General features: G+C 41.8%; 1 protein-coding gene across 2 annotated transcripts in view; it reads right to left on the bottom strand.

Annotated features, from left to right (window-relative positions):
• anos1b (anosmin 1b) overlaps positions 1–22,848 on the bottom strand; it is a 153,327-nt gene that overhangs the window by 122,628 nt on the left and 7,851 nt on the right. Inside the window, exon 1 of one of the 2 annotated variants that reach the window (XM_059651150.1) lies at positions 14,567–14,615. The exons of the other annotated variant lie outside the window; for it this stretch is intronic. Coding sequence (XP_059507133.1) covers positions 14,567–14,572 — 6 coding nt within the window. The 5' untranslated portion in view covers positions 14,573–14,615. Of the gene's footprint in view, positions 1–14,566; positions 14,616–22,848 lie in introns of those variants that run through there. 2 annotated transcript variants of the gene reach the window in all.

Genomic DNA, 22,848 nt, shown 5'->3' with positions numbered 1-22,848 from the left:
GGAGCTAGGATGGAAGCTGAGAGCTAGGACGAACAGAGTTGTTGTCTCTGGTTTGCTGCCTGTGCCACATGCTAGTGAGGCGAGGAATAGGGAGAGAGAGGAGTTGAACACGTGGCTACAGGGATGGTGCAGGAGGGAGGGTTTTGGATTCTTGGATAATTGGGGCTCTTTCTGGGGGAGGTGGGACCTCTACAAGCAAGATGGTCTTCACCTGAACCAGAGGGGTACCGATATCCTGGGGGGGAAATTTGCTAAGGCTATTCCGGTGGGTTTAAACGAATTCAGCAGGGGAATGGGAACCAAAATTGTAGTTCGAGTACAGAAAAAGTTGAGAGTAGGGTGGTCCGAAATAAAGTTTCAGGGACGCAAGATGGCACCGGCAAGCAAGACGTTGGTTTGAAGTGTGTCTACTTCAATGCCAGGAGCGTCCGGAATAAGGTGGGTGAACTTGCAACATGGGTTAGTACCTGGGACTTCGATGTTGTGGCCATTTCGGAGACATGGATAGAGCAGGGACAGGAATGGTTGTTGCAGGTTCTGGGATTCAGATGTTTCAGTAAGAGCAGAGAAGATGGTAAAAGGGGCGGAGGTGTGGCATTGTTGGTCAAGGACAGTATTACAGTTGCAGAAAGGATGCTTGGGGACTTGTCAACTGAGGTAGTATGGGCTGAGGTTAGAAACAGGAAAGCAGAGGTCACCCTGTTGGGAGTTTTCTATAGGCCTCTGAATAGTTCCAGAGATGTAGAGGAAAGATGATTCTCGATAGGAGTGAGAGAGACAGGGTAGTTGTCATGGGGGACTTCAACTTTCCAAATATTGACTGGGAACATTATAGTTTGAGTACTATAGATGGGTCAGTTTTTTTCCAGTGCGTGCAGGAGGGCTTACTGACACCGTATGTAGATAGGCCAACAAGGGGCGAAGCCACATTAGATTTGGTACTGGGTAATGAGCCTGGACAGGTGTTAGATTTGGAGGTAGGTGAGCACTTTGGTGATAGTGATCACAATTCTGTTATGTTTACTTGAGTGATGGAAAGGGATAGGTTTATACCACTGGGCAAGAGTTATAGCTGGGGGAAAAGCAATTACGATGAGATTAGGCAAGATTTAGGGAGCATAGGATGGGGAAGGAAACTGCAGGGGATGGACACATTAGAAATGTGGAGCTTATTCAAGGAAAAGCTCCTGTGTGTCCTAGATAAGTATGTACCTGTCAGGCAGGGAGGAAGCTGTAGAGTGTAGGAGCCGTGATTTACGAAGGAGGTGGAATCTCTGGTCAAGAGGAAGAAGGTTTATGTTAGGATGAGATGTGAAGGCTCAATTAGGGCACTTGAGGGCTACGAGGTAGCCAGGAAAGACCTAAATAGAGAGGTCAGAAGAGCCAGGAGGAGACATGAGAAGTTTTTGGCGGATAGGATCAGGGTAAACCCTAAGGCTTTCTATAGGTATTTAAGGAATAAAAGAATGACGAAAGTAAGATTAGGCCCAATCAAGGATAGTAGTGGTAAGTTGTGTGTGGAGTCAGAGGAGATAGGAGAAGCACTAAATGAATATTTTTCAACAGTATTCACTTTAGAAAACGGCAATGTTGTTGAGGAGAATACTGAGATACAGGCTACTAGGCTAGGTGGGATTGAGGTTCACAAGGAAGAGGTATTAGAAATCCTACAGAGGGTGAAGATAGATAAGTCCCCTGGGCCGGATGGGATTTATCCTAGGATCCTCTGGGAAGCCAGGCAGGAGATTGCCGAGCCTTTGGCATTGATCTTTAACTCATCATTGTCTACAGGAATGGTGCCAGATGACTGGAGGATAGCAAATGTGGTTCCCCTGTTCAAGAAGGGGAGTAGAGACAACCCTGGTAATTATAGACCAGTGAGCCTTACCTCAGTTGTTGGTAAAGTGTTGGAAAAGGTTACAAGGGATAGGATTTATAATCATCTAAAAAGGAATAAATTGATTAGGGATAGTCAGCACGGTTTTGTGAAGGGAAGGTCGTGCCTCACAAACCTTATTGAGTTCTTTGAGAAGGTGACCAAACAGGTAGATGAGAGTAAATCGGTTGATGTGGTGTATATGGATTTCAGCAAGGCGTTCGATAAGGTTCCCCACAATACACTATTGTACAAAATGCGGAGGAATGGAATTGTGGGAGATATAGCAGTTTGGATCGGAAATTGGCTTGCTGAAAGAAGACAGAGGGTGGTAGTTAATGGGAAATGTTCATCCTGGAGACCAGTTACTAGTGGTGTACCGCAAGGGTCGGTGTTGGGTCCACTGCTGTTTGTCATTTTTATCAATGACCTGGATGAGGGTGTAGAAGGATGGGTTAGTAAATTTGCAGACGACACTATGGTCGGTGGAGTTGTGGATAGTGACGAAGGATGCTGTAGGTTGCAGAGAGACATAGATAAGTTGCAGAGCTGGGCTGAGAGGCGGCAAATGGAGTTTAATGCAGACAAGTGTGAGGTGATGCACTTTGGTAGGAGTAACCGGAAGGCAAGGTACAGGGCTAATGGTAAGATTCTTAGTAGTGAAGATGAACAGAGAGATTTCGGTGTCCATGTACACAGATACTTGAAAGTTGCCACCCAGGTTGACAGGGCTGTTAAGAAGGCATACAGTGTTTTAGCTTCTATTAATAGAGGGATCGCGTTCCGGAACCAAGAGGTTATGGTGAAGCTGTACGAAACTCTGGCGCGGCCGCGCTTGGAGTATTGTGTACAGTTCTGGTCACCGTATTATAAGAAGGATGTGGAAGCTTTGGAAAGGGTGCAGAGGAGATTTACTAGGATGTTGCCTGGTATGGAGGGAAGGTCTTACGAGGAAAGGCTGAGGGACGTGAGGCTGTTTTCACTACAGAGAAAAAGGTTGAGAGGTGACTTAATTGAAACATATAAAATAATCAGAGGGTTAGATAGGGTGGATAGGGAGAGCCTTTTTCCTAGGATGGTGACGGCGAGCACGAGGGGGCATAGCTTTAAATTGAGGGGTGAAAGATATAGGACAGATATCAGAGGTAGTTTCTTTACTCAGAGAGTAGTAAGGGAATGGAACGCTTTGCCTGCAACGGTAGTAGATTCGCCAACTTTAGGTACATTTAAGTCATCATTGGATAAGCATATGGACATACATGATATAGTGTAGGTTAGATGGGCTTGAGATTGGTATGACAGGTCGGCACAACATCGAGGGCCGAAGGGCCTGTACTGTGCTGTGATGTTCTAATGTTCTAATAACCACAGCTTCACTGTGAGTCATAACAAAATGGCCCTTATCATGGAACAGAAAGTAACCAAATAATGCTTGATTTATATCAGTGTCATAGTAATATTTATCTCATCTTGTGTTACTGATGTCAACATTAAGATGTTTTCCACATTATTTGGTGTGATTGCTTTACAGTTCATTGAACCACCAATAAAATTGTACTCCACAAGATGTTACTGGCCCATCTCTCATTTGCTGACAAAAACATTTACAGGAAAAATTGATAATTAACACAATTTATGACAGACAGCAATTACTTATTTACTCAATCCATTGAGCAGGTGGAAAGAGCATTGGAAGGAGCAGCAAAGGGTGGACGGCCGCAGAAATGCTACTAATTTTTAATTTATCTGGATTTATTTTCATAAAACTGCATTGATTCGATCAATTTTCCTATGTGGGACAAAAATTAAATGCTCCAATTTTTTTTCAATAATAAGAGATTGTGACATGATCCGAGAAATGTGCTTAATGAAAGCTTCTTTATATTATCTGAGCAGTCACTGAGGTGACATCCTGGAACACAGAATCCCTATAGTGTAGAAGCAGGCCATTTGGCCCATCAAGCCCACACTAACCCTCCAAATAGCATCCCATCCAGATCCACAACTCCATAATCTATCCATGTAACCCCGCATTTCCCACGGTTAACTCACCTAACCTGTACACAATATGGCAATTTAGCATGGCCAATCCACCTGACTTGCACATCTTTGGACTGTGGCAAGAAACTGGAGCACCCACAGGAAACCCACACAGACACGGGGAGAACATGCAAATGCCACACAGTAAGTCACGTGAGGATGAAACTGGACCCAGAGTCCCTGGAGCTGTGAGGTAGCAGTGCTAACCACTGAGCCATCATGCTGCCCAGCTCCTGTACCTCAGTATCTTAGAATCAAATGAAAAAATGTGAGTTATATTTTATCTTTGTTTTTTGTCATCTGCAAACCATGATCTAGATCATGAATATTTATTAGACCTAACAAATCACTTCTGTGAAGCATCTTAGAACATTTTCCTGCAGTAATCATGCTTTACAAATGCAAGTTGTTGTTACCATAGAACACAATGTAATTTGCAATACTACTGCTGATAGGCATATCTTCATGCATTATTTTTGTGGGAAATACAGAATTAACTAAAAGCTCAATCTTATAAACTACTCTTCAGGACACAGAAGCAAGCCTGCAATCTCAGTTGCAATTAAATGAATGATCAGATAGTCCTGGTTAAAGTCATTCGGAATAGCAAGAACTGCAGATGCTGGAATCTGAGTCAACATAGTGTGGAGGAACACAGCAGATCAGGCAGCATCAGAGGAGCACGAGGGTTGACGTTTCAGGTCAGGATCCTTCGTTAGAGTCCTGATGAAGGATCCCGACCCGAAGTGTTGACTTTCCTGTTCCTCTGATGCTGCCAGGCCTGCTGTGTCCCTCCAGCTCCACACTGCATTAACCCTGGTTAGGATCATACTTGGCACAAAAAAAAGATGGTTATGGTTGTTGGAGGTCAGTCGTTTCAAATCTAGGCCACCTCCATATGAGGTCCATGTGGAAGTGACCAATCAAAACCTTCTTCAGCTGCTTTATCGATGATCTTCCCCCAACACAGGGGATATTTGCTGATTATTGCACAATGTTCAGCACCATTCACAGCTCCTCAGATGCTGAAGCAGTCCATGTCCAAATGCAGCAAGACCTGGCTTGAGTTGACAAATGGCCAATACACTGCTTGTCACACAAGTAGCAGGTGATGACCATCTTCAACAAGAAAGAACCTGACCATTGCCCCTTAATATTCAACAAATATGCTTTTACTTAAGCCCACCGATAAAATGTTGGGATTTACGGCTAGCCAGAAACTGAAATGGACTAGCCATATAAATATGATAGCTGCTACCGCAGGTATGGGGCTGGGAATCTTGCAAACAATGTCCTGATTCACTTTTGATTCATCAAAACCTATCCACCATCTCCAAGGCGTGAGACAGGAATGCGACAGAATACTCACCACTTGTCCAGATGAGTGTAGCTTCAACAACACTTTCGAAGATTGGCACCATTCAGGACAAGGCACTCCAATTGATTGGTATCATTCATTGATCCATTCACTCCACTACCAACTTATAGTAACAGCATCTGCTACGTACACAAAAGAAATTCACTAAGGCTACATAGACAACACGGACAAGAGCAGCAGGTATATAGGAACACTATCACTTGAAAGTCTCCCTCAAAGGCACTCACCATCTTGGCTTGAAAATATATTGCTGTTCCTTCACTGACACTAGGTCAATATCTTGGAACTCACTTCCTCACAGAACTGTTAGCGTACAAACAACAAAATAGATTTCAGCCAGGCAACTCACCACCACCTTCTCAAGGGAAATTAGGGGCAGGAAATAAATACTAGCCAAGACAGTAAAACCCATGAATGAATTAAAATGAACTATGTAATTTTCATCAGGGTCTTTTAACAGTACAGGTTGTAAGGAAATGGCTAAGCCTTGTAATGTCAATTGACAGTGCCGCTTGCTAATCCTCAGAAATAGGAATCAGCCAGCATAGTTCTAGGAATGCTATGTCTCAGACATTTATGTACATAGTGTAAATAGTTAATAAACGTTCCTGTTCACCAGTACAAAGATAGACATGCCTCTCTCTACATCTCAACATGATCTTACATCATGATGTCAGCTGTAGCAGACACCTTGCTTTTATAAATTTCAAGACGAGGGAGATTTACATGCAAAATGAATAAGCAATATCACAAATTGAATTTAACTGATTGGATTAGATTACCAGAACTTACGAGTTCCTGCTCTGGAAGGTAAAAACAGAACAAAGTTGGAAGAGATCAATCCTCTATGTGTGTAATGATAAACTGAAATCATCAGGAAGAAAAGCTAAGAGAAACAGACCAACATAGATCCAGAATAAAAAGAATGGGTGGAATCTTAATGAGTTGGTGGTTCTACAGAATCCCTAAAGTATGGAAACAGCCTCTGAAGAGCAACCCACCCCTCTACCCTTTCTCTGTAACCCTGCATTTCCCATGGCTAACACACATAATCTATACATCCCAGGATACTATGTGCAACTTAACATGGCCAATCCACCTAACCTGCACATCTCTGGACTGTGGGAGGAAACTGGAGCACTGAGCAGAAACCCATGCAGACACAGGGAGAATGTGCAAACGCCATACAGACAGTCGCCAGAGAATGGAATCGAACCCAGGTCCCTGGCACTGTGAGCGAGTCGTGTTAACCACTAAGCCACCAGGTTGCCCTGGGAAGTGGGTAGAGAGCCATCAAACTACACGTGCTACCTCTTCCAGGGAAGACCTGCTGGAAAAGGAATTGCTAAGGCTGTACCTAGAATTAAGACACTCCAGATAGGGTGGACTAATCAGAGGGTGGCAACTGTTGAACACTTAGCAGGATGGGTTGGGTGTTTCTGTAATTGCAGAAATGGGGAAGGAGGGAGTCAGAGGGGGTTAGAAGCAAGAGTAGAAGGCTGGCTCTCACTGGGGACACCCTTGCCACATGTCCAGTCCTTCAATGATGCACCAACTGCCTTTGATAGAGGGAGTCACCATTGCCCCCAACACTCCCTCCAACCTCTATCTCCAAAGTGACAAATGGTTGATATGTTGACCTGTTGGGCATGTTGCACAGGACACTCCCTCAATTGGTGATGAGGTGGGAAGATCAACCATGGGCCTTCCTGCCCCATGCAGGCAGAGCTGGCAATGAGTGATAATGGGAACTGCAGATGCTGGAGAATCCAAGATAACAAAGTGTGAAGCTGAATGAACACAGCAGGCCAAGCAGCATCTCAGGAGCACAAAAGCTGACGTTTCGGGCCTAGACCCTTCATCAGAGCTGACAATGAGGCAGGGTTTGTGTGCATCACAGGCCCGCATCATTAAATACTCCTCCCATCTCCAAGCAGAACATTCTACCTTAATGTTTCTTTATATTTGAAAGCTATATTTTAGGTTGTGGCTTCTAAAACTTTTGCATTTGTATAATCAAGGCAGATTTCCCAGCCCAAAGATCTTATGGATTATTATAAACTACATGAATTATCTACACGGAAACACTCCAAAAGCAAAATGTTGCATGCCGTGGCAGATCAAATAGCTCACAATGAATACAGCTGAAAAGACATTTTAACTATGCTGAGGAAATCTACATTATAAGCTTATCATTGTGAGCACACGTAAACAGACTCTGTATGCTAGACACTTCACAAATATTAACTGGTTCTCAAAGTTGGTTAATAATACTTTCGAGTAACCTCTTTAAATCTATCAAGTGCAAGTCAAACAAGTAATCTGCTCAATTGAATTTTTATGACTATCTTCATAAGATTTATCCTGCCTATGAACAATAGATTTGGGTGGACCTCCAAAAGCCTTTCCTCTGTTATTAACATAAACTCTAATTATTCCACAAAAATGTATTTTATGCTAGAGCATGTGGCTACATACTTTTGAACAGTGGTTATGTGATAACTTCAACAGAGGAATTTGGGACAGTACTCATCAATTACATCCTCTTCCTTGGAAGATCAAGTTTCATTAACATATTTTTTTTGATGAATGAGTCACATTTCTAGTCCTTGAAGTGGATACAATGGTAGGGGAACATGATTTGATGAACAGATGAATAGCATTCCTTGTCCTCAGAACCAGGCAGTTACACTTTCTTTGCTCTCCTGTAGCAGACATCATCTGTAAAACACATCACAGCTCATCAATCAGGAGAGGGTCTCATTTTAGAGATTGTAAAACTTAATTGGTAGAGAGAGGTTAGTTAGAAATAGATGTATTCAAGCAACAATTCACGTAGATAGTTTTATTTTAGATAGGTAGAAATTCCAAAAAAATGTAGATTAAACATATGGTGCGATGAAGCATTATGACAGCAAACATGAGAAGTATTAAATAGTGGCATGCAAAACTATTCACTGATTTATGGTGAAATTTCCACAATGTAAAAAGCATGACTAAGGTTTCGGTACAAGAGTTAGCCCCTGAAACCTGTTCCACCATTCACTGAGGCCATGATTAATCTGCGACCTATCCTCGCCATACACATCTTTGCCTTATATTCCTGAACACACTGTGTACACGCAAATCTAGTACTCTCAGATTTAAAATTAACACTTGGCATCAATCGATATCAGTGGGATAAGTTCTAAATGTAGACTACTGACATCAGTCCTGAAAGAATTGTTTCTTTGTTTTGCACTGAGTGATGATCCTAGAGTTGGATTTTTGAGATCAAGGTAGACAGCATGATTTGGGAAATTTCCCCACTGGACCCAATTTTTGACCTGGGAAGGTGGTTGTTGGGAAATAGTCAATTCCCAGAACACCAGAAGCAGATCCTAGGCAGCCACAGAGGGGGATAATTGACAAAGCAGATTGGTTAGAAGGCCTACTTTGGTTGTCTGGTACTTTGGCCCAGCTGTTTTAAAAACCATCTGGCCCACACACCTCGCATTCATTGCCCCTAATATGCCATGCTACCTCCATCCTAAATCATACACTCGCCATACGACAAGGCACAGGTCAGGAGCGTGATAGAATACTCTCTACTTGCCTGGATAGGTGGAGCTTCAACATAGCTCAAGAAGCTTGACAGCTTTCAAGACAGAACAGCCCACTTGATTGATGTCACACTTACAACCTTCAACATTCATTCCCTCCAATACCGAATCACATGTATTATCTACAGGATGGGCCACAGCAATTCATCAAGTCTCCTCCAACAACACCTTCCTAAAAAGGCAAGGGTTGCAGAAGCAGGGGTACAGCTCCACTTGCAAGTTCCCATCAATCAGACATCATCCTGAATTGAAATTATACCTTCTTTTACTGTCACTAGGTCAGATTTGTAGTTAGAGGGTCATGGAATGTGTTACGATGTACTTACAACACAAGGAATGCAGCAGATCAAGAAGGTAGCTCACTACTGTCTTCTTAAGGAATATGACAGATTATCTAAAATATCACATTACCTTCCTGTATTCCAGTGCTCTAGATACAAAGGGCAGCATTCTGATTATTTGTTGCACCTCTTCACCATATTTTAATATCTATGTACCCGAGCTCATTGAGTCTCCACTGTTTTCAGCTTTTATGTCATGACCAAATGTCACATTAAAGGATCTAGAAAAATAGTCTGAACAATTCAGTTGGTTTCCAATAGTTGTTTGGTAGTACAGTGTTTGAATGTTGCGGACAAAAGTCACAATTTATGGAAGGTTTTCATTTTGCACTCATCAGGACCATTCACAAGAGTACCAACTGGAATCCTGCCGGTCTCATATTATTCTGGAAGGGTAAACCATTGGAAAAACTTGAAAAGAGGTGTAACTAGCTGTTCAAGCTGCTACTATGCAGGTGCAACATGAGTGGTGTTCACTACTACCAGGATGCTGTTGACAACCCAAAAGAACATACTGCCTATCAAACAAAAAATATAGCTGATGAATTTCAGTGCTGGTGTGATCCCAAGTATGTAGGCCAAACATCACAAAGTCTCATATCAAACAGCTTATCCTTCTGGCATTTTGCAAAAAGCAAGTTGCTGACGGTACCCAACCAGCCTATGATTGTAAAACGTGTAACATAGTGTCCAATATTAGATGCAAATCTGCAAATGGGCATTTGTTGAATAATCTGGAGTTTACAAAGAATTACGCTAAAAACTAATTTAAGATTATCAATTGGACACTTAATGTGCCTCACTGGATTGTCTTGGAAGCTACTTATACACAGGGCCCTGGTATATGCCGGCAGAAAAAAAATGTGCATGCACTTTGCCTGTTTCAACACAACAAAATAGATGACGGCCATTCACTGGTTCAATCACTTACTCAATCACAGTCAATCTGCCTGGTTAAAATGCAAACTCAACCCAACAGTTAACTGTTGATCATCATTAATTGATCTTTATTGGATGTATCTAACAACTACAGCGCACTTGCCAACCAATCAACACTCTCCTCTTACGCAGTATAAATATTGGTTTTCCCCATGAATTGATATATTAATGTATATGTCAGATACATTAGGGACATTCGTCAGATATATTAGGGACATTCAAGCGGTTCTTGGATAGGCACACAGATGATAGTAAAATGTCAGGTATGCAAGGTGGTTTGATCTTAGAGTAGAATAATAGGTCGGCACAACATTGTAAGCCGAAGGGCCTGTACTGTGCTGTCCTGATTTATCTTCTATGTTCTATAATATTCTTGTGAATTTTCTTGATGAATGTAATCTTACTCAAGGAGTACACTTAATACTCTTTGTAAAAATAGGCCCAGCTAGATCTTGGTATCACCTTATCTTTGTTTTTGTCCATCTCATTTAGTCATTTGAGTGACACTGTTTACTTGATTTGCCAAGATGCGAAATCAATTGTGAAATTCAAAAAAAGCTCCAAATCAAACACTGGCAACCAGTAAAAGAGAAGGAAACCAACAATGTATAGCTGAAACAAATTTCCAGGCTTGAAAACTTAGCAAACTCTCAGTAAGAACTGTGAGAAGGAAGACTCAAGGCCCGAAACGTCAGCTTTCCTGTTTCTCTGATGCTGCTTGGCCTGCTGTGTTCATCCAGCTCTGTACCTTATTATCTCAGATTCTTCAGCATCTGCAGTGTCTACTATCTCTGTGAAAATGGTGACTTCTTAAAGCAGTGCTGTTAAGGGTCTGCCAAAACTGCATGACTGTAATTGCTGCCTCGGAGCTTGCAACTCTGACATGTCAGTTTATGATCCCAACTGGAGTCTCGAACCTCACTTTGGAAAGCCTTGAGCTGACAGGAATCATTTTTCCATGTCTAACTTATTTAAACATGTCATAATCTTATACACATGTTTCGAATTTCTTCTCAATCACTTTTGCTCTACCTTCGCCAATCTAATCTTGTAACTGAAATCCCCCATCCCTGGAACTATTCTTGTACATCTCTTCCATATGGAAACTGAATTTTTCCTAATGCGTGGTGACCAGGATTGGATACAATGCTCTAGTTTGATCCTAACCAGAGCTTTAGATGGGCATTCAATGTCTCTACTTATGAAACCGAACACTAAGAGTCTGCCTCAGAACAAGAAATGAATAACGCTGACACACCACACAAAGTGCTATTAAAACAGGTGACCTGAAGCTTGGCCAAAATGCCTTATTTTGAACAGCATCTTGAAGCATGACAGCGATGTAGAGAAGTGGAAAGGTTTAGGAAAGGATTTCTAGAGCTTCAGGGTTAGTGGCCACCAAACAGTTTCTCTGTTTTCAGAAAAGGAAATTGTGAGAGAAATTAGAGCAAGATTCACCCTAGCCACTCCTCTGCACTGTGAAAACAGCCACTTCAAAATTTGTACTTGGGGGCACAGTCTTGGAATTAGGTCCAGACCATTCAACAGAGATGTTAAGAAGCATTTCTCCACACAAAGGGTGGTAGATGTTTGGGACTGTTTCCCACAAACAGCTGTGGATGCTGAATCAGTTGTTAATTTAAATATGAAACAGATTAAATTTTGTTAAACAGAAGAATTAAGGAATATGGGACAAAGGCAGGTATGTGAAGTTTGGCCACAGATCAGCCATGATCTCACTGAATGGCAGAACAGGCTTGAGGGGCTGAAAGGCCTACTCCTCTTACTATGCATTGGAAAATACTTCTGTACTGGTGACTGTCTTACTGGCTAGTAAAATTGAGAGGAAATTGCAGACAAAATAAATGTGATACAAACAAAAAAAGATATTCTGTGAAAAATAGATATTCTATATTTAGGTTTCACAACAGTAGCTTAATCCAACAGCAGATATTTCACCTAAAATTAACAAAACTACCACTTGGTGTAGGAGTCCGAACAAAACTTAAACATTGTTAAAAGCAGATATGAAGTTGAAGCTTTTCAACTTGCTCTCAACACAACTGGAATGCAAGAAACAAGATTTAGAAAAGGATTAAGGTTAAAAAAACTAAAACATCCATAACCTGAAAGATGACAATTAGTTTGAGAACAAAATAGATGTGGAAACCATACAACTCCATGAACTATCTGGTTCCCAGTGCAAAGGAATTCACACAACTATTCAGTTCAGGAAGAAACTGAGCAATAAACCCACAACCATAAACTAGAACTTGAAGCCAAAGCACAGAGTAAATTCTGCACAGACTACAACAGAAGACGTTTATTGAAAATCTGAAAAAATGGTTCCCCAGGGGGAGGTTCTCTGAAACCAAGCAATATCATCCTATCTACATATGGTAGAAGTAATATTGAAACAACGCAGATTAGAAGGACGAAGGAAGATGCGTTAACTGTATGTTCGACATCACTTAAACAGATGATTTTATTAACCTCAGGTTGAGAACTTGTGAAGATGTGCCGCTGATCTTAGTAAACCATGAGATGAAGGAGGCAGCAGAGATAGATGAAGATGGTACACACATTAAAAAGCAAACCCTGCATCTCTGTCCCATCCATTCAGAAGCAAGAAAGTAATTGGCAGAATCACAGTGCCTACAGATTGGATACTTTTAACAGAAACTCATTATGAGGGATAAAGCCAAATAAATGAATTACAGTCAGACATCACGATTGTCAAAGTCGTCAAGGCAGAGAGAGTTCTCGACAAAAATGAAAGACATCTAACGTGAAAAAGTTTGGGTAATTCAAACTTTCGGCAATCCAGTTGAAAAGTTTGAACTAGAGAGTAAAGTTGGTGACCTGGAAGGACTGAAGGCTGAGCAGGACATAATGTAGCAAGTTGGTATGTATGGAGAAACAGCACAAATTGTATCGTTCACAGAAGAGGCATTCAAAGGGAGATCCTCAACATCAGATTGAAAACCTCAGCAGCAGATTCTTCAAACAGAAGAGCTTGAAGATGAAAAAAATGATAGTGCTGAGTTATGACAACAAACGAGTGAACTGCGCATGTAGCTTAACGTATATTACATTGAAGAATGACTTAAGAGTATAGCAATAGCAAATGGTGATGAATGGAGAGTTTAAAAATGGAAATAGGAAATGCAAGAATCAAGCACAACAGGTGTAGCAGGAAGTTGAAACTATCCAAGAATTCAGATACACAGAACGGTTAGAAGTGAAATAAGTGCTGCAGAATCATAACACAGAGATTAAGGAGAATTACCACCAAGCCAAAGACCGACTGCAATATGCTGCTTTGCTAGGAGTCATAACATTTTACAACTAAATGATACTGTTAATTATGTTTTGGGAAAAGTTTTGAGGTTAAAATCAGATCAGCCATGATTTTATTGAATGGCAGAGCAGGCTCAAGGGGCCAAGTGGTCTACTCTCATTCTTTGTTCATACGTTCAGTATTTTTATTTAGAGGTCAACTGTTATTATTCTGTAAGGTAGACATATTATAAGAAAAGCTTAATGATTGGAACAGTTAAATTGGTGTATAGAGGCATTTTCTTAAACAAAAGATTGCTATTATACAGCATAGAGTCATACAGCACAGAAACAGACGCTTTAGTCCAACTAGTCCACACCGAACATAATCCCAAACTAAACTAGAGCCACCTATATGCTCTTGGCCCATATCCCTCCAAACCTTTCCTATTCATGCACTTATCCAAATGTCTTTTAAATGTTGTAATTGTGTTCACATCCACCACTTCTCAGGAACTAAGTGTTAGCCAATCTACTTCTGGAGCATCACATCCACTGCTGCACTGCAGTCAGGTAATAAGCAGAAATGTTCAGTCCACAAGACACACTGATAACTGTTAGAAATACATTTCGCGAACATTTGGCATTTTGAGTCTAATTTGTGATATTTCTTGAAACCAGGAAACACCACATGAATAATTGATTATCACCATTTATGATCATTGAAACAGGAGGAAAAGATTGACTTTCTGAATTAGGGTTTGTTATTAAAAGGAGAATTTTTTAAAAAATTATCTGGATGCGGACTGAGCCAATTGGAAAATGTGCCATTAAAGATTCCTTCACATGCACATATATTTTTAGATTGATGAGATGTCAAAGGCAGTACTCTCTCCACATGGTTTCAATTAACAATGTGCACCATGCACATTAAAAACAGTCAGTCATGAACCCACATACTGCAAGGTATATTTAATGCTAACACTTCTGCTAAAATAGAGACAGGCATAACTTTCCTCCTGATTTACACAGCTCTTTCTTTAGCACAGGAGAATAAACTTGGCTGATACATTGCATAAACAAGATCTAAAGGTTATGAAAACACTTTTACCTGCATGGTGACTCAGATTGCACCCGCACATTATCACCTGCTTCTGAAGTAGCTCATAGTTTATTACAAGTGAACCTTCTGGCCAGTTGTTGCCATGGGTCACTTGTTCTAGACAACGGGTGAATCAACAACCAATGATGAATTAGAGGAATACATGAAGAGGAGCCGTCCAATCCCAGTACCAAATTCCCACCATTCAAAGCCTCCACACTTAATGCTAATCACTGTGATATGTACCATCACTGTATCTGTTTTCTCATGGACTAAAATAATTCTGGCACTTTTGAAAGGACTATCAAAATGCTTAGTTCTGCAATAAGTATTAGATAAACACTAAATAAAAGCATACATTTCAGGAGTTTCTTATTAAAATAATACACAAATATTCTATGAAAAAGTAACCAAGCAGCGCATTCCTGGTTTGGAGCAAAGAAATAAGACCTGTAATTTTACCCATATTCCTGACATCCGCCTGGGCTCAATCTAATATGTGTACAAATAAAAACTCTGATATTTTGTTCTGTTTTTCTACACCAAGAGACAATCAGTTCCCCTGTGAGTTACAAAGGGGTAAGCTATACTATCTTTTTAATCTGATGTCTTTAACCTTCTCACACCTCAGGAATGCAGTTTGAATTTATGACTGAAGACAGCAAAAATTTGCATCTACTTGATACTTAGTAAAGCTTCCCTCTGCTGGCTTCCACGAGCGAATTTCACAGAAAGTGCACAATGAGTGTCATCAGTGTTCACATTGTGGCCATAAGATATAGGAGCTGATTAAGGCTGTTTGGCCAACGAGTCTGCTTCGCATTCAATCATGGCTGATATGTTTCGCAACCCCATTCTCCTGCATTTTCCCCGTAACCTTCTCTGCTACTCGTGGAAACATCTTCTCCATGTCTACTGTATCCAGGCCTCTTAGTATTCTGTATGTTTCAATGAGATCGCCCCCCATCTCATTCTTCTAAACTCCATTGCATATAGGCCGAGTGTCCTCAACTGCTCCTCATCTGACAAGCCCTTCATTCCCAGAATCATTCTTGTGAAGCTTCTCTGGACCCCTCTGATCAATTGAAGAATCTGAACAGATTTTCTGCGTCAACAGATTTAATCTGAAACAAAACAGAAATATGATGTTTATAATGTCCCCGAGGTAATTGCTGGGGAAGTATATAGCAGTGTCGTGTGTTAGGATCATGCAGGAATCCTGATGCAGCTGATGCTGAGGGAATTGGCTGGGAATTTGAAAATTCCGACGGGTAATTTCCACACATCATGAACGTTCTGCAGAAGTTCCTTAAAGTTGAAGAATTCAAAGAGTTTCAAACTTAGAATTTTATGGGTAGACTTAGTTAGAAGGCTTGGAGAAAAGTGAAGCTTTTTTTCCAAACATCAGGTGACAGTGATGTAGAATACAATGCCTGAAGTGGTGATAGAGGCAGAAACTCTCACTGTATTTAAAAAAAAACACGATATGCACTTGAGATTCTTAACCTACAAGAGTATGGATCAAAAATTGGAAGCCAAGACCAGTTTCCTATCTCTTCTTTGGCTGATATAGGCATGATGGCTTCTCTTCATTATTCTTTATTTTTCAAAGTAATGTGCTGATTTTTGCAAGGTAAATGTGGGAGTAACACAGATTTGCCATCATTTGCAGCAATCTGCAACTCATGGCATTTCTCTTCATCACCATCAATTTACTTTTAATTGGTTGAAGAGATATGTTTGACAGTCATTTCATTAAGGTGAGTGGCTAATTACTTTACTTGAGGAGCCAATTCAGTTTCAGTGCAGGCAGGACTTTCCTGCTGGAGTGCCTCAGACTCAACCATGTCTGAAGCTAGTTAGCTCTCTAGAAGGAGGTTTTGATCATTAATGTCCTCTGTAAATCTGTCCATTTTCTCAACTAGACACAATGATCATGGGCCAAAGCCAGGGCTGCATTCAGGTATGGACTTCTCCTCCATCCCGTTGGCCTGGCAGGTGAGGGCACAGTTATCTTTAGCAGTTTTCAGTGTTCAAAGGCCACCTCTATCTGACAGTGACCTTGCAATAATGCCCCAACAAAATACAGGGGCCACCTCTCTCAATGGGACTGCTCGGAGTCCACAATCTTAGACACTTCAATTGGCCCTTCTGCCTGTGGTGCCCGGTGCCATCCTCAGTTGCATGGGTCTCCTGGAGGCAGGCAACTCCCCATTTCTGGGAAGGTAATGTAGAAGCATGACACACATATTGTCTATGTGCTTTCTGAAACATTTGGCCAGGACTCTCTGTCTTTGCTTCCATTAAAGGAATAGAGGTAAGTTAATGCATTTAGAGAAGCAAAAAGTGCTGAATATGGAATTCATGAGACATTGTGTTCATGGAATGTGATATACCTAGTCCCAGACAATCCAAAATCCTGTGGTAAAAACCAAAAGAACTGTGGATGCCATAAATCAGGAATAAAAGCAGAAGTTGCTGGAAAAGCTCATCAACTGATCTGGCAGCATCAGTGGAGAAAAAAATGAGAGTTAACATTTTGGGTCCAGTGACCCTTCCTCAGAGTTCTGATGCGAAATATTAACTCTGATTTTTCTTCACAGATACTGCCAGACCTACTGAGCTTTGTCAGCAACTTTTGTTTGGTTCAAAATCCTGTGGTGTCACACTGCTGAAGGTCCCCTTGTAAGGAATGCATATTAACATACAATCTGAATTGAATCCTTACAATTTGATATTGAAATGGTGGATTACTCAGTGACTGACTTGGACATTATACCTTTCTGACCGTATTAAGTATTCTTACAAACACATTCTTCATGTCATCATGCATGTTCTGTTCAAAGACAGGTCATTGGCCTTCTGGTTTGCTGCTGCTTCACCATGGCAATTTCTCTTGATAGTCTTTGTCAGTGGTGGCTTGCCATTTCCTTCCAATCTCAGGTTTTGTGTGAGGAGACGGTATCGTCTGCAATGGCGAGACCCTATGCAGATTGTCTGATTACTTTGTGAAACACATCTATTCGGTCCACAAGAACGACTCCAGGTTTCTTACTGCCTATCACTTTACTTTCCCACCTTGTTTTTGTGTTGACATCTCTATCCCAAACCTATTGCACTGGTCTAGAGAAGCTCAGGGGCAAGATTGAGGATCAGCACCTCCCCTTTCAATTTACAGTCTTTTGGACTTAACATTGAGCTGATTAATTTCAAAATATAATCTTGGCATCCGTTTTGTTTCCCTTGCATATTACGGCATTTCTCATTTTTGCTTAACATCACACCTGCTGCAGGCATATCTTTCTATCCCATCATCATCCCTTTTGACCTGGAAGATTAGCTTCATTCTATCTATCCTACCTATCATTCATATCTATGACAGATCTTCCTTCTATCCTTCTGCCACCCACGTCTTGCTCATTTTTAATTTTTTTCAGTTCCATAAAATTAACTCTGATTCACACTCCACAGATGCTATCAGAGAATTTCCACCATTTTCTCTCTTAATTTCAGACTCCAGCCTCCAAAGGATTCTGTTTTTCGATTAGGCCCCACATCTCACTTGACATGAAATGGTAACTCTATTTTTCTCTCCACAGGCACTGCCAGCCCTGCTGAGTTTCTCCTGTGCTTGCTATTTTTTTTCACTTTCAGACATCTGCAGTTCTTTGTTTCATTCCACCTCAAGCAAAACATGAATCATCCTCATAAGCCTGTGATATCTAAACCACATGCTAGGCGACTGAGATGTTTAGCCCTCTCGCACAAACACATGGCTAATCTAAATGTGGATCCTCAAGGGGCCAAATTATTTCCCCATTCCTTCTCTGCACAGACTTCGTGGGATAAACCTCTTTTTTCTTACTTGTGCCATATAGAATTACAAATGCTAATATATAATGCAGAAAGCATCTGGTTTTTAATGTTCAGTACCACACTAAATCGAATCAATCCACTGCTCTATTTCTCCTGAGGTTGAAGTTTTAGTCAGCCTTAAAAGGTTCAAACACAATAAATCCCTAGGGATAGGCAATATTTATCCTGGTATGTTAAAGGTGTCTACTGAGAAGATTTGTGAGGCATTGACAATCATTATGATGGAGCTATTGAACATAAGGAAGCACCAATAAATTAGAAAGAGATCACTGTGGTGCTCATGTTTTAACAAAATGAGATGCAGTTAATTACACACAAAATAATCTTAATTTAATCCCATATAAAAAGAGCCATCAATTGTCTGTGTAAACGTGAAAGTACATATGCTTAATAATAATTAACAGCGATCAATATGAATACAGAAATAATTTTGATTGAATAACCAACTTGAATTCTTTAAAATAACAGCTCAAGAAAACAAAAATCTGACAAAGTTTTAAACAAAAGATGACTGGTTAAAATCAAAGCTATAGGAATTCACGGTATGGTATGGTATGAACAAAAAAGGATTGATTGAAGATGGAGAATAATGTGTACTTGTTAGGGCAGAGTGTGGGGTTGGTTAGCTAGTTTGCAATGCAGAGTGATGCCAATATATTTTACCCAATCAACCTGTTTAGAGATGTTATGACACACCACTGGAGCAGAAGGGGCTTGAACACAGGCCTCCTGGCTCAAAGGCAGGGACACTAAGGGGAGGTGATGGCCTAGTGGTATTATCACTGGACTGTTAATCCAGAGACCCAGTTAATGTTCTGGGGATCCAGGTTCGAATCCTGCCACGGCAGATGGTGGTGGAATTTGAATTCAATGAATATCTGGAATCAGGGGTGTAATGATAATCATGAATCCATTGTCGATTGTTGGAAAGCCCCTTCGGGTTCACTAATGTTCTTTAGGGAAGGAAACTGTCATCCTTACCTGGTCTGGCCTACACGTGACTCCAGTCCAACAACAATGTGATGGACTCTTAACTGCCTTCTGGGCAATTAGGGATGGGCATTAAACGCTGCCTAACCAGCAATGTCCTAATCCCATGAATGAATAAAGGACTATCATTGCACCAGAACAGCCCCTTCAGAGTGATGTTAGTAGCAAGTGTTTGATTCCTATACAAGCTGAGGTTACCATGAAGGATTCTATATCTCACATTCTCCGTTGTTCAGGTAATCTACACATTAAATAACCATCTGTTTCTCTATAAATGGAACAACAATCCTATGGTCCAGCAGGACTACAGTACTTTACTGAGCCTGGGCTCACAGATAAACTTTAAGACCATTACAATTTCTAACTTTCATAAAATTCAGACTCAGGAATTCAATCGAAAGTGGTTGAAGTTAAGGATGATACTAAAGTACAGTTAGCCTTTAAACTGGAGCAGGCAGATCAAAAATTACTGGACAACGTCATCAAAATATATAGGTAAGCCGAACAATGGCAGGTGCCATTTTGTACAGACATGTTGAAAATAGTACATATTCGAAGAAAATATCAAATATGAATAAACCTGAAATAATTAACAAGGAAGCTGAAAAGTTAAATTAACTGGACTCAGGGTTGGGATTTCATTAATGGGGTGGGAATTTTGAATCAGGATACCTTCTGACTAGGCAGATGTGTCCCTGCATGATCACCCTGTGCGTGTGGTATTTTTCACTCTGGGAAGGTGAGATCTGGACTTAGATGAACCTGCTGGCTCTGACATAGAGGCTTGCAAGTGCTGACATGGTCAGTTCTTTGGGACCTCAGCCCGGTTGTATTAAAGATGATTTTTAAAAAAATTGTTATAGAATCTGACTAAGCCAACAATTGTTGCTCATTCCCAATTTCCCTGCAGAAATGGTGGTGAGCTGCCTTTTTGAACTGCTGCAATCCCAGGAGTGCAGAAATACCCCTAATGCTGTCAGGACTGGACGTCCAGGATTTTAATCCAGTGACAGTAAATCAAAATGAGGTATTTCAAATTAGGCCCTTGCTGAATCTATATTGCCCTCATATCTTCCATGCTCCATGCTCAGTCATTCAGTACGGACTGAGTACTAAGATAACTGAATTTATAATAAGAACGATAAGTTTTGAAATGTTCATGGAAGAAACTGCCATTTGAAAATTTACTTTGAAAGAAAGAACAGCTGCTCTTGCAACCTAGCTTTCTCTTTTTTTTAATACGGTTGTCAAATTTCTCATCATGAGGAGCGGCACATTGGCTCAGTGGTTAACACTGCTGCCTCACAGTGCCAGGGACCTGGGTTTGATTCCACCCTTGGGCAACTGTCTGCATGGTGTGTGCACATTCTTCCTGTGACTGCATGGGTTACTGCCAGGAATTCTCATTTCCTCCCACAATCCAAAGATGTGCAAATTAGTTGGATTGGCCATGCTATATTGCCCATAGTGTTCAGGGATGTGTAGGTTATTGGAAATGCAGGGTTAAAGGATTAGGGTAGGGGGTGGGTCTGGGACGGATGCTCTTTGGAGGGTCAGTGTGGACTAGTGGGGCCAAATGGCTTGTTTCCACACTAAGGATTCTACGAACTCATGGGTAAGCTCTAAGATGCACTGATAAATTAGCTCTGATTTTCACTTCCAAACTCCCTTATACTGAATCATAGAATCCTACAGTTTGGAAGCAGGCCATTCAGCCCATTAATCCTACATCAACATTCCAAACAGCATTCAAACTAGACCCACCTCCCTACTATTTCCCTGTAACCTGCATTCCCATGGCTAATTCATCTAGCCTGTACATCTTTGGACTGCAGGAGGAAGCTGCAGCATCTGCAGGAAACCCACACGGACACAAGGAGAATATACAAACTCAACACAGACAATTGCCTAAGTGTGGGATCGGACCTGGCTTCCGGCGCTGTGAGTCAGCAGTGCTAACCACTGAGCCACAATGCCGCCAAAGTGCTTGCATCTTTCAATACTGCTAATGCATTTTCATATAGACCATGCCAGGTCCATGCTATTTCATATTCTTCATGGCCCTTCTATGCCCTGACACTCATTATGCCCCTTCTGTGCCTCCCATGTTTCCTCCATAACCACTCATCCAATATCCACAATGGACAGACCTCATTAGCTATTGAAGATGAAAATAAACTCCCAAGAATCTAAGATGACAAAGTGTGGAGCTGGATGAACACAGCAGGCACAGCAGCATCTTAGGAGCACAAAAGCTGATGTTTCGGGCCTTGGCCCATCATCAGAAAAGGGGGATGGGGAGAGGGTTCTGAAATAAATAGGGAGAGAGGGGGAGGTGGATCGAAGATGGATAGAGGGGAAGATAGGTGGGGAGGAGACAGACAAGTTAAAGGGGCGGGGATAGATCCTGTAGAGGTGAGCGTAGGTGGGGAGGTAGGGAGGGTATAGGCCAGTCTGGGGAGGATGGACAGATCAAGGGGGTGGGATGAGGTTAGTAGGTAGGAAATGGAGGTGCGGCTTGAGGTGGAAGGAAGGGATAGGTGAGAGGAAGAACAGGTCAGGCATGCAGGGATGAGCTGGGCTGGTTTTTGGATGCAGTGGGGAAAGGGGAGATTTTGAAGCTGGTGAAATCCACGTTGATACCATTGGGCTGCAGGGTTCCCAAGTGGAATATAAGTTGCTGTTCCTGCAACCTTCAGGTGGCATCATTGTGACACTGGAGGAGGCCCAAGATGGACATGTCGTCTAAGGAATGCGAGGGTGAGTTGAAATGGTTCGCGACTGGGAGGGGCAGTTGTTCATTGTGAACCGAGTGTAGATGTTCTGCAAAGCAGACCCCAAGCCTCCGCTTGGTTTCCCCAATGTAGAGGGAGCCACAACGGGAACAGCGGATGCAGCATACCACATTGGCAGATGTGCAGCTGAACATCTGCTTGATGTAGAAAGTCATCTCTGGGCCTGGGATGGGGGTGAGGGAGGAGGTGTGGGGGCAGGTGTAGCACTTCCTGTGGTTGCAGGGTAAAGTGCCAGGTGTGGTGGGGTTGGAGGGGAGTGTGGAGTGGACAAGGGAGTCACAGAGAGAGTGGTCTCACTGGAAGGCTGACAAGGGTGGGGATCAAAAAATGTCTTTGGTGGTGTGGTCGGATTGTAGATGGTGGAAGTGTTGGAGGTTGATGCGTTGTATCCGGAGGTTGGTGGGGTGGTATGTGAGGATGATGGAGATTCTCGTTTGGCGGTTATTGTGGGGACAGGGTGTGAGGGATGAGTTGCGGAAAATGCAGGAGACACGGTCGAGGGCAATCTCGACCACTGCAGGGGTGGTTGGGAGGGGGGGGTGGAGTTGCGGTCCTTGAAAAATGAGGACCTCTGGGAGTGGAATGCTTCACCCTGGGAGCAGATGTGGTGGAGACGAAGGAATTGGGAAT

This window comes from Stegostoma tigrinum, chromosome 14, assembly GCF_030684315.1.
Source record: "Stegostoma tigrinum isolate sSteTig4 chromosome 14, sSteTig4.hap1, whole genome shotgun sequence".
Taxonomy (NCBI): Eukaryota; Metazoa; Chordata; class Chondrichthyes; order Orectolobiformes; family Stegostomatidae; genus Stegostoma; species Stegostoma tigrinum.
Note: the sequence above shows the minus strand (reverse complement) of the source record. Positions and strands in the feature narration are given on the sequence as shown.